We start from the raw sequence: 13,482 nt of genomic DNA, 5'->3' as shown, positions 1-13,482 counted from the left end.
TATAAATAATTGTACCAAGAATTACTTCTTTTTTTTGAAAGACTTGTCTGTTAAGTTAAGAAATACTCTTTACTTTGTTGTGAAACTTATCTATTAAGCTGAAAGACTCAGAAAATTACTCAAGAATTACTTATCTTTTTTTTTTTTTTTTTTGAAGGGAAGAATTACTTATCTATTAAGTTAAGAAATAATCTATTTTTTAAGGAAGAAATAATATGTTATAATACTAATAAGTTAAGAAATAATATGTTATAATACTAATTAATCATAATTAATCATAATTATTCACTACCAAAAAAAAATTAATCATAATGACATAAATGCATATCCGGTTCTTGCATATCTCTTAAGAAATGAAAAATAAAAAAAAACCGTTGCACTCTAGTATCTTTGGAGTGGGAGATGGAGAAATCTATGGCAGTGGCTGGGACGATTGAAGAGTTAAAGGTAAGAAACAATCTTCATGTTCATGATGATCTTGCCCTTTTTATTTTATCAAAACTACCTCTCAAATCTTTAAAGCGTTTTGGAAGCGTACGCAAATCATGGTCTCTCTTGTTTCAAAACCCTCATTTCATGAACATGCTCCGCACTCATTTCTCATCTAGGAACAGTTCCTATCACGGCGGTGGTGATACATTTCTTTTCATACACGAGCCTGAACTGACTGAGACACATGAATACTATTATCATGGCAGGTTCTATTTACTCCCCGATGAGAGGTTTGAAAATAGGATCAAATTTGATTTGCCACCTCCATTTCATGAGGATGACATCTCTGTTTATCTTTTAGGTACACTTAGTATTAATGGTTTTTTCTGTATCGGACAAGATAGGCTTAGAGGAATGGTAAATACCTTTCGAGCTGTATTATGGAATCCAGCTACTGCAGAATCCATGTTCATTCCTCCTAGCCTCGATGAGTCTGTGCCACCTTATCGGAACCCATATTTTCATTTTCATGGATTTGGTTATGACCATGTTAGAGATGATTATAAAGTGATTCGATATATATCATTTTTCTGTACAACCGACGAAGATGAAGATGTGCCATACGAAGATCGATCGTATGCCCCCTTGTTGGAGATATATAGTCTTAGAAGTAACTCTTGGAGGATATTTGAGATCGAGATGTGTGATATGCCGGATTGTGTTTATGATGAGCCGCAGACTGGTTCCGGAGTGTACATGAACGGAGCGTGTCATTGGTGGGGTAACGATCATTTATATAATTCAACAGGTTGTTTGGTGTCATTTGACCTGAGCAACGAGGTGTTGTCTACAACACCTATGCCCTCAGACAGCGATTTAAGTTGTGATTTTGTAGTCATACAAAGACAATTGGTGGTGTTAAATGAGTCAATTGCATTGATCTCAAATTGTTACAATACTACTACTTTTCACATTTCAATTTTGGGTGAACTCGGTGTGAAGGAATCGTGGATCAAACTCTTTATCATTGGACCGATGCCTCCCATTGAGTGTCCCATTGGAGTTGGGAAGAAGGGCAGTGTTTGCTTCAAAAGAAAAGATGGTGAACTAGTTTGGATTGATTTAAGCTCCCAGATAATTGATGAGATTGGTGTTAAAGGAGAGAGATTTTGTTGTCAGATGGGAATTTACAAAGAAAACCTTCTTCCGATTGGAGGAATTAATAAGTAGTTGTTTATCTTTGTTTTCCACCAAGAGGTATGTAGTATGTGCAAAAAGAAGGATCCATTTAGTGTTATGAAGCTTGCTTTATCAATTTTTGTGTTATGAATGGGAGATTTGATAATCTAATGAGAGACTTCATTACATTCTGTTTTCAAATATCTATGCTACGGTGTAATATTGTGATTTAGTTTTGCTTTATTTTCGTTGCACTCCCTCTTAAATTAATTGCTATGATATTTGCAATGTTGTTTTCTTATTTGCAATCTTGTTTGTGATAATTACTCGTTGTTTTTGAATTTCAACTGCTTGAGAGTCTAAAAGCTAGCCAGCCTTTTTCAGTAGTGGGATAATGACTGTGAATATATTACTCATTCTGACACTATCAAGTGGTAATAATGGTAATATATTTGGCTAAAACAAATAATTAGCCTCTATATTTTAGGCTTATTTAATGATTTGGTCCCTTAAATTATTTGTTGGTTACGTTTTGGTACCTAAACTTATCCAAAAACGTTAAAATTCATCACATTCACCATCAAACCCATAAAACTCACCATCTTCATCAACACCCTTCATGACCTTCATCAACAACCCATAAAACTCACTCATTATCTTCATCATCTCCTTCTCTCAATGACCCCAAAATCCCCAAATTATTTTTTCATATTTAAACTAATTTCAATACCCATGAACTTATATCTTAATCTCTATCATTCCAATTCTTATTATGAATTATTTTTTGTAAATTTAATTTTGGGGTTTGGTAATTGAATTCTAGGTTTGTTACAAGTTTTGAAATTGATTATATTTTTTGAGATACTGGATTTTGATTATATTTGTTGAAATTGGGGTAGCAAGCTTCTTGTCTGATATTAAGTGTACCAAATCGCTGATTCTTGAATCGAAAATGCTTTATTAGTTTGAGTATTGCTATTTGGTATGACAAATAATTATAACAAAAGGCAAGAATCACTACGTGTAAATGTTTTAAGGAGTCAACAAACTCTTAATTTGCTACTCCCTCCGTCCCTATATATAAGCTCCTTTTGCTTTTTTCACATTTCTTAAGAAAAATTGTCAGTGTAATTAATGCGTCTGTTTTGTGTGTTAATATTATTAAATTATCCTTTGTTTGTATGTGTATTTAATTTGACTATTCATATTTCAAGACAAGTTAGTAGTATTAATCAGGGGTATGTTTAGGAAAAAAATAATAAATGCATCTAGTAATTTGTAAAGGGGTTTACATTTAGGGACAAAAATAAAGTCAAATGGATGCTTAGATATAGGGACGGAGGGAGTATTTTGCAGAAAACACCGAGGTATAGACCAATCAAGCGTGTTCGTATTAACTCATGTAATTGTTCTTCGTTATAAACACCATTCTCCTATTAGTTGTTGAAATTGGGGAAGAAGATGGTTTAGAAGAAATATGGAAAATTTGAGGTTAGGGGTTTGAATTTGGGGAAAATTGAATATTTATGTTTAATGTTTAAATTAAATTATTGGGTTTTTTGAGTTTTTTCAATTTTTTTGGGTTTGTTGATGAATCTCATGAAGGGTGTTGATGAAGATGATGAATGTGATGAATTTCTGGATTTGATGATGAATTTTAATGTTTTTTGACAAAAGTTGACGACATGGATTTATTTGGCTAACAGTGTATGAGTTAAGGGACCAAAACGTAACGTTAATAACTTATGGGACCAAAATGTAACCAACAAATAACTTAAGGGACCAAATCATTAATTAAGCCTATATTTTAACTTGATTTAAACTTTAATGGCTAAATTACCTTTTTGGTCCTCTAACTATTTAATTGGTATCGGATTGGTCCTCTAGCTAAAAGTTGATTTATTTCGGTCCCTTAAGTTTCCCACTGTTACTACATTTAGTCATTTCTGTTAGTTTAATTCGAATAAACGTTAGGGTTTGTGTTATGTGAGTACCGGGGCTGATTTGCACTCAGCATGTTTTTGCACTCAAAATGTTTATTCTCTCCGTGAGTTTCTGAGATTGCAAGATGATTTGTCACACACTTCACATTTGTGTAAAGTATTCTTCTTTAGCTTTCTGAAACTTGCACTGAACAAGTTTTTTGCACTCAAAATGTTTATTCTCAATAGAGCTAACAACAATCACATAAACTATTCATTCAAAGCAACAAAAATCAAAATGCAAACAATTAAGGTTCTGAGATAGCAAGATAAGATCCTAACAACAATGAATAGGAACAACATGAGATTTAGCATCACCAGATCTACTAGCTTTGAATTCCGCTTCAATCTTAGCTTCCATATTCTCCCACTCACTCTCCTTCCCCTCAAGCTGCTCCGCCGCGGGAGCGGAACCACCGGAGGTCGAAGAATTCGCGGCGGCGGAGGAATTGTTAGGGATTTGAATATGAATATGGATATTTGTTTACGGTGAATTAGATCATGGTTATTTGTGTTGCAGTAGGAGGAAAGTGTTCTTGGAGGCGTGAACCATTCTTCTTCAAACCCATTCTTCCTCTTTTCACCTCTCACTGTTTTGGTGTTTTTTTTTATTGTTTTTTGAATTAAGAGTTTGTTTAATGTCTCTTTGCACTAATAAATTCTAGATTTGAGTTTTGGTGGAGAAAATTCGATTGTAGAAGATGGATTGTTGAAGTTGATGAAGTTAGATGATGAATTTTTCTGGGTTTATTTGATGAAGATGATGAATGTTTATCAAGGTGATGAAGAAGATGAGAAAAAAGTCAATAAAATTTCTAGAGTCAATGCTAAAATGACACGTGTACCACACCCTAACGTTTTTTTTAATAAAATTAACGGAAAGGACTAAAAGTAGTAACGGAGAGAAAGTTAAAGGACCAAAATAAATCAATTTTTAGTTAGAGGACCAATCCGATACCAATTAAATAGTTAGAGGACCAAAAAGGTAATTTAGCCAACTTTAATCCATATTTTAAAATAGTTTTATTGCTATGCCATTCAAGTATGTAAATAAATGCCCTTGAGTATGTAAAAACCTTTGTGCTGTGAAAGCGATGTGCTTGTTGTCAACATTATTGTCTATAAGTGAGTATACGTGGAAACCTTTAATTTTAAAATTGTGTGAGGAATCAATTCTAATGGAAGCATAAGCACATGAATATAATACAATGATTCCAAATAGCAAGAAGCAACATAATCAATTAGCAGAACCTTGGTTGAAACAATCTTCAGCTATGTTGAAAAGCAGCAACAAGCATATCTCTCTTATTTGAAAACCTCATTTTATGAACATGTTCCGCACCCATTTCTTATCTAACAACTGTTCCGATGACAGTTGTGGTGATACGTTTCTCCTTCTAGACAAGGTAGTACCGCCTGTGGCAGCGACAAATGAAGAACGTTGCCACGACACACTCTATTTCCATCAAACAGGATGGCAGTAATCCTTATATTTTAAGTTCAGTTAGTATTACTGGTATTTTTTGTCTCGGACAAGATAGGCATAAAGGCATGGTAAATACGATCCGAGCTGTATTATGGAACCTGACTACCGCTGAATTCATGGTCATTCCTCCCGGTCTGTACCATCTGCTGTATGTTTTAGACCTTTCAAAAGTTATTTATATTTTATTCTAATTGATTTAATTAATTTTATTTGGTAACTAAATTTGTTAACATCCTCAATGTCATCACAGTCTGTTTTGCCAAATTTGTGTAACTTCTTTTGAAATAATCTACCTATTTAATATTAGTTGGTTTTTTCAATGTGCTTTTAAATGTGCTAAATGAAATTGATTTGATGTACACATATGTGTCATTCTGTTGTGGAAAATCTGAAACGTGTGCTCAATCCTTGAAAAAAATATCTCACATTTAATGAATATATTATATTGCCTTTTATCGAGGAGAAACCGTTATCCAACGGAAAAATATATTCTTTCTATATAATATCAGAAAAGTTTGCTTGTGCCCGAGTCATTGAGTCTGTGTATTTTTCTCGTGTCTTGATAGCCTCGGTACGCTTACCGCCGAGAAGAACATGTTGTATTCTGGGGGAGTTGCACAATTCTGCGGATAATTCCTTAGTTCAGTGACACGTAGTCACGCCTCAGTTTTACGTTTTATTTCATTGTTTTGCAGGTTGTGATCCTTCAGTCATCAGCGAACAACACTATCTTATCGGCGTCCTTTTTTAAATTTATTGGATTTGGTTATGATCATGTTAGAAATGACTATAAAGTGATTTGGTATATACATTATTTTTTTCTTTTGTTACTACAAAGCTCACATACACAATTCTGTCTTCTGTGTTTAATTTTCAAATTCATGGTCAGTTACAAAGTTCTTCTATTGAATCATTCATATCACACATGCTGCTTGATATATCATATTGACCTTGTCCTTTATGATTGTCTTGTACTCAAACATGTTTGTTTGATATTGCATATTCTTGGGAGCTCATATGAAAATAATTTCTCCTTTGGCACAAGTCATCTGCAACTCTATAAACTCTATAGTTTCCCTACTGATTCTTCTCCCCAAGTCCTTACAAACACTATATTTGATTGCAAAGTTGAGAAAGAGAGAAAAAGATAAAGCATACATGGGAATTCATGTGAGTTACACAGCGAAGTTATATATATAGGACTTGCCAGAGTTACTCATGGGACAAGTTGGATAATTTTGGCAAGTTTTAGCCAATTTTTGTAACTTTTCAAGGCGAGAGATACTCATTAACTATATATACATAAAAAAAACATAAAAATGTAAATATATGGACGAAATATTTCGTATTTTGCTAGGAATAATACCATTTGCCCTTTATCTGTTGATCTGTTCCTGATGATTTATCGGCCCTTTGACGTATTAGGTGTTTTTCAGGTCTAAGATTGGTTCTTTACTTTGCAGGTTGGATTATAATCCTACAGTCAAGGAGTCAAGTGACCCATGTGCAACTGAGGTTGGTTGGATTTATTTTATCTACATTGTCCCCCCCCACCCTCTTGCAATTTACTTAAAATGCTATGATTCTCAAACAAATAAATATGGGGGCCGCAACACTAATGATAGATTGCTGATTAATAATTAATCAACAATCCTCTGTGGTAAGTCTCTTATTTCTTTGTACGTTTTCGTTGGCTTCAGGACAGAGATGACGTTGAGGCAGCCATACAGCAGAAGGATAAGACCGACCACACGAGTGGAACTGAACACCTTAAGGTTTGTTTGTTTTGATGTATAGGATTGGCCTTGCCCCTAAACTCAAATTTTTTTTTGTTGCCTATTTAATTCTACATGCATGGCACTTCAGGATAGCACTATGGAAGACAGAAATATTCTTGCTCTTCTTGATGGTCAAAGTGCTGTTCAACCAAAGGAGAAATTGTCAAACCATATTACAAACAGATGCAAGTCTGACTCCTCTAGGTTGGTTGAGTATTGGGTTCCTGCACAAATATCACATTTGCAGCTTGAGCAGTATTGTTCTACTTTACTTTCAAATGCTTCAATAGTGCTGGGGCCATTCGTGATGTCCTTATTTCAATCCGGAAGGTTAGTTTGCGCTTTTTGAATTATTTGCCATTCGTGATATTAGCTGTTTTATTCCGCATTATTTGGTTTGTACAAGATATTGATTAATTTTCATTTATTATTATTGTTATTAGATTAGATGATTATTGATAAATTGATCATCATTCTCTTGTAGTATCAAGTAAAAAATTTAAAATTTTATCCTTTCAATTTTTTTTTTTTAATAATTTCTAACATTACATAGCAGTTTTAACCAATCTGATACACGCACGATTCCTTGTTGCACCACCCAAATTGTTCAAGAAGAGGACACAAGAGCTTTGAGTGTGAGGTTATACTTAAGAAAAATACAAATCTCACATCGCCTAGTGATATGACCTAAATAGAGCTTATAAAGCCTAGACAATTTTCACCTTGCAAGCCGATTCATTCTTGTAACAGTTAACCTTTACACACAGTGAATGATAACTGGACACGCAAGTAACAAATTAAAAAAACTTAAAATCTATAACGAATGAAAATCGGGAAGTTCCTCCTTCTTGCATTTAATAAACAACGGACACTGCTATCCAATAAAAAAACAGCGCTACTTTCTTGGACATCAGATCATCACCTTCCTACTGAAATCATCCTTAAATCAAACTCTGAAAAATCACAGCTCACTACACGTCCATCAGCTATGGCTTTATATGCAAATGGGTGCCCAAAACCATTCCCATAATCTCCATGCCTAAATATTTTGCCTGAGTGTGATATCTTTATATATGTTACTTCCTATGGGACACACTTTTCAGTCCACGCAAGCATTGTTCTATTGCTATAATTTGCTTTAGCCATTGCTTACCGTATGTATAGATTTTAAAATCCAGGATTTCTCATTTTAATGTGTTGATTTCACTTTTTTTTTTGTTAATGTGTAGTGGTTAGTTGTTGCAAGAGTTAACTCTTAGGTGCATTTCCATAAAAGTATTTCTCTATTTTTTTTTAAGTTGATATGGTGTTCCTTTACTTTTTCAATTAACTCCACGGCTGTAAAGTGGATATGAATTTTCTTAATGGTTTCATTTTCTGGTTGTGGTATCTCTCGACAGTGTTGTAATCATCCCTATATTATTGATGAATCCCTGTAACCTTTACTACTAAAGGGCCTTGAAGAAGTTGAGTGTCCGAGTCAAAAAGAAAAAGTAGTTGCATATCTGAATATCGGAATAAAAGCAAGCGGCAAGCTGCAACTACTTGATTCAATGCTCACGGAGTTGAGGAAAAATAGATTAAGGACACTCATACTTTTTCAGGTATGCATTTTTCAGACTATCTTCCCATATATTGTCTACAAGTTTCTTTCCATACTTCATAAAGTTGCTGACCTGAAATAAACTATTGTGTTTTTCCATAACCGGGTTGCATACTTGACCCACGTGCCCAGTTGGAGGCGTCTTCACAACTTGTGTATGAATGTGGGTTACTGCTTAGAGAATGTCATACCCTGCTTTCTTTTATGTTGTGTGTTTATGCACTTGAGAAAAACTAGGTCATTGAGTTATAAGAAATTGTTATTGAATTTGCAGCCAATTAGAGTTTCTGGAAAGACTTCAATAGTAGGTATTTTGGATGACTTCCTGCGACAAAGATTTGGCGAAGATTCATATGAAAGAATTGATAATTGTCTTACGGCTTCCAAGAAGCAATCTGTCGCAAAGACATTTAATGACAAGAATAATGAGCGGTTTTTCTTTTTGATGGAAACAAGTGCCTGCCATCCTAGCATAAAATTGTCATCAGTTGACACTACGATAATATTTGACAGTGATTGGAACCCAATGAATGATATAAGATCCATTCAGAAGTTGACACTTGATTCACAGTTTGAATTGATCAAAACATTCCGTTTATATTCCTTGACGGTGCATCTCATCTTTTTGATGAGTTGAGAGTTTTCCTTGACGGTGAAACTTCCACGTCAAGTCTTAAACCACTGCTGGAAGAAACAGTTTCGCAGTTCACATCCTGTCTATCTGATGTTGGTGAAGATTCTGACACGAGCAACTGCTCAATTTTATTGAAAGTCCAGCAAAACGGTTAGTGTCTGTTATGATATTTTATTGTTAGATTGATGTGTTTTACCTTATTTCGTGAAAAATATCACCTATTTTAAAGGAAGAATGTCATCGAAGTTATTAATAATATTCACATTAGAATAAAAAATATACTTAGAATTATCATTAAAACCTGTTGTATTAAAAGAATACCAAAATTGTAATTTTTCTTGAAAATGCTTTTTCTGTCATTTAGTGTAGTTTTGTAGAAAATAAGCACTTCTATGTTATTGTATCCAAACATGTTAAAAATAATTTTTATTATTTGTGAACAAACATAAATCAGCCTTTTCTTCCCTCAAAAAAATAAAAATAAATAAATCAGCCTTTTCTTAAAGTCACTCAATTCTTTCCTAATTCAAATATTTGTGTCGGTGTAGCCTTCCTAATTTTCTGTACTGTGTGCATACTTTATTTTTTTATTTGTAATAATCAATTTTTTTATTCATATATTTGTCATTTTTCTCTTGCAAACCAACCATGAAAGCCATTTTTTGTTTGTACTTTATCTGGATAGTCAGCTGCATGTATGGCTGGACTAAAGCCTCATTGTCATCAGTATGTATAAGTATGACTGATAATCCCCTCCTTATATTTTGCAAATTTCAGATTTGGGCTGCTGCTTCTTTGGTAAAGCACAAAATTGACCACAAGACTTCTCTTACTCTTGCAAAACAATCTTTGAATTTTGACTGTATGCAAACAGAGGTGGAATACAACTATTCTTTGCTGCAGTGTTTAAAGAAATTATTTTTGTATCGTACATTCACTTATAATGATACTTCTTCTCCAAAATCTTCTAAATCATTGAACGGAGTTCCATGTACAGAAGTGCCATGAGAGGTTGAATTGTTCACTAAAGGTGTGTCCAAAAGCATTAAAAAAATTCAGAAAAAGTGTGAAAAAAGACTGAATAAGATACGCCTTAAGCACCAGGAAGAGAAACATAGGTTGAGAGTGGTGAATGAGGATGAAAAGGCTGAATTGGAGAGAAAATACGATACACAGTTAGCAATGACTCAATCCTGCTCTCCTAATGAGCTGGTGAGAAAAGAAACACTCAGTATTTTGAATATTGACCAACAAAAGAAGATTGAAGAACTGAAATGTCAGCATGAAACAAGTCTCAAGGAACTTGAGGACAAACAATCAGCTTATATATTAAAGTTTCAAGACGGGGAGGCCGATTGGGTGGAAGAAGTGAAGTCTTGGGCAAAGAATGAATTGCAAAACATAGGTTCTTCAAAGGAACCTGGGACTGGGATTGATTACTCGCAGAAGTGTGATAATGTGGTTGAATCCATGATAGAGGCTGGTGCTATGGTTACTGAAACCTATTCCCCTTCAGTTGGTAAAACAGTTGAACTACAAAGTTCTCTGATCATGCATGACAGGGCTAATGAAATGGACATTTTGGTTTCTAATGATAAACCAGTCTCTGGAAGTGAGTACCATAATACAGCTGAAGATCATTATGTGAGTCAGGAAAACATTATCTCTAAACATTCCCATTTGAGAGAGCAGAATTCTGATGGTGCTAAAAGCAATGACAGATGAAGCTAATAGGACTGAAAATCTTGGCCATGAGTCTCTAGATGTTCGTGAGAAGCCTAGTTTAGGTAGCACAAGCTTACCAGTATTAGAGTATTAATGAATAATATCTGTACTCTATATATACTTCTGATTTCACTTTCCTTCTCTCTTTCTCTCTCCTCTAACCTCTTCTAAATCATTTTTTTCTAAAACAATTGAAAATTAAATCTTTTCAATAAATACATGTTAGTTATGGAATTCTTAATCATAATACGTATACCTACTATTTATTACACAAATAATTACAGCCTTAATCTGATTCAAAAGAATCAATTTTTTTTATCAACAAAATAATCAATTTTTCCCTCAAAAAAACTATTACGGGTTACGACTATATAATATTAAAAAAAGGGTATAAAAGTGGACATCTATCACTTTTTTTTTGGAGAGATTGACATCTAACACTTTTAGTAAAATATGAATTTCATAGTAGTAAAATATAATTTGTCAAAAAAAAAAGATAGTAGTAAAATATAAAGAATAAGTCGTGAGCTTAACTCGGGTGATAGGGACATTGCATAATATATGCAAAGATCTGTATTCGAACTCTAGACACCCTATTTATTCACTTTATGAACTGAATTCCTAACCACAAAAAATTATAGATAATCCAAATAAGGAAAATGTTAACATATATTATTTATTAAAAATTGTATGGAGAAAATTAAAATAAATCATTTTACAAAAATATCTTTTAATATTAATAGTAGTATGGGAGAGATAAATTATAAATAATTGAAAAAAGTATATAGTAATAAATATTAAGGGTATAATAGAAAAAAAAACATTAATGTTTCATTGATATTGTAAAATGACTTATAATTTAAAACAAACATATTTTACTAGAACAAACATATTCATTTGATTTCCATCATTACCCGGCCATGATTTCCATCAAAGTAGGACTTATTAGTCTTTTACTTTTTTTTTTTTAAATACCACAAGTTATATTCTTGCTATTCTTGTGTCATCTGGTTCGTACAATTTAGCAATGCTCGCAAAAAAACCCAATTGATTCTTGAATTGTTACTGCTAATTATACTCCCTCCGTTCCTTTTTAGTTTGTCATGTTGATGGGTGAATGTAATAAACTGGGAGAAAAAAAAAAGTAATGATTGATTATGAATTAATGATGATAAATATTATTTTTAAGGGAAATGCTAACCGGTGGCCCAAGGGCACTGGTTAAGGATATGAAAAAGGAAATTATATAGTAGTTAATGCATTGAAATTGTGTAATTAATTTATAATAAAGTCAAAAACAGTTTCCTTTTATGGTAATAATTCCCTTTTATGGTATGCTTAACCAGTGTCCGGGGCACCAGTTAGCAGGACCCTATTTTAAATTAGGTGGTAGGAACTAGGAAGAGTATTTGGTGTATAAAAATTATTTTGTTGATATTTTAAGCCTTTGGATTAAATGAAATAGACAGATGAGATTTTTGTGTCAAATTAATTTTGATAACATGAACTCATTTGATCATGTCTCCTATATATATATATATATATATATATATATATATATATATATATATATATATATATATATATATATATATATATATACTCCCTCCGGTCACATTTATAAGCAAAAAACATCTTTTTAGGTTCATTGAATAATTAATGTATCCGGTCACATTTATATGTTAGATACATTGGTTATTCAATGTACCTAAAAAGTTGTTTTTTTGCTTATAAATGTGACCAGAGAGAGTATATATATATATATATATATATATATAGAGAGAGAGAGAGAGAGAGAGAGAGAGAGAGAGAGAGAGAGAGAGAGAGAGAGAGAGAGAGAGAGAGAGAGAGAGAGAGAGAGAGAGAGAGAGAGAGAGAGAGAGAGAGAGAGAGAGAGAGAAGATATACTATGAGAATGACATTTTTATATGAGAATAGTGAGAATGAATAAGAGCCATGAGATTAAAAAACATTGGTTGAGATTAAAACATTCCTAAATGAGTCATTTGTCATTAACATCATGATATAATTGTGTTTTTTTTATTGTATCAATAATATTTTTTTTTTTAAAAAAGGATGTCATTATTATTCATTTATTTCAGTCATCATCTCTCTCCATGATCTTCATCTCCTCCATTGAAAAATTCATAATTTCCATTTCAAGATATCTATTCTTCATTGATTTCCTTTAGAATTCGGTTCTTATCACACCATAGAAATACACATCCATCCCTTTCTTTGATTTCAATTTTTTTTCCTTCTAAATTGTTGTCTTTTGTAACCATTTTTTTATTCTATTTTGTCGTGATCCAGTTTGATCCATGAGGAAGAAGCTTGATACTCACTAGAACCATGACCCGTGCTGACGCACTGGTCTTATTTTCATGTAGAAACTCACAATGTTACCTAAGCCAGTATTATACCATAGTAGAACAGCCCTCCTGATGCAACAACATACACGATTAGAACCATTACAGATAACATAATTTTTTTTGAAACATGTTAGACAAAATCTTCTTCACCTCTTCAAGATCATACTCAACTATGTATGTCCTAAACTTCACACAATACTTGTTGACAGCACTTTCAAAGGATGAAGTTGATTTTTTGAGCAAAGGACCTGCAACATCATAATAGGAAACGATATTAAAATACGCCGTAAT

At 33.0% G+C, this 13,482-nt stretch overlaps 1 protein-coding gene and 1 pseudogene across 1 annotated transcript; both read left to right on the top strand.

Moving 5' to 3' along the window:
- Positions 1-402: 402 nt before the first annotated feature.
- LOC146925571 (F-box/kelch-repeat protein At3g06240-like) lies at positions 403-1,860 on the top strand. The gene has a single exon (XM_085711025.1). It carries the CDS (start codon positions 403-405, stop codon positions 1,660-1,662), a length of 1,260 nt encoding a protein of 419 aa, XP_085567151.1. The 3' UTR covers positions 1,663-1,860.
- Positions 1,861-9,855: 7,995 nt separating this feature from the next.
- Positions 9,856-10,913, top strand: LOC146925570 (uncharacterized; annotated as a pseudogene).
- Positions 10,914-13,482: the final 2,569 nt, after the last annotated feature.

The sequence above is a fragment of the Medicago sativa genome, chromosome 5 (genome assembly GCF_051527215.1).
Source record: "Medicago sativa cultivar Bolivia chromosome 5, Bolivia_mono, whole genome shotgun sequence".
NCBI classification, from domain to species: domain Eukaryota; kingdom Viridiplantae; phylum Streptophyta; class Magnoliopsida; order Fabales; family Fabaceae; genus Medicago; species Medicago sativa.
The sequence above is the reverse complement of the archived record's forward strand: the minus strand, read 5'-3'. Positions and strand labels throughout refer to the sequence as shown.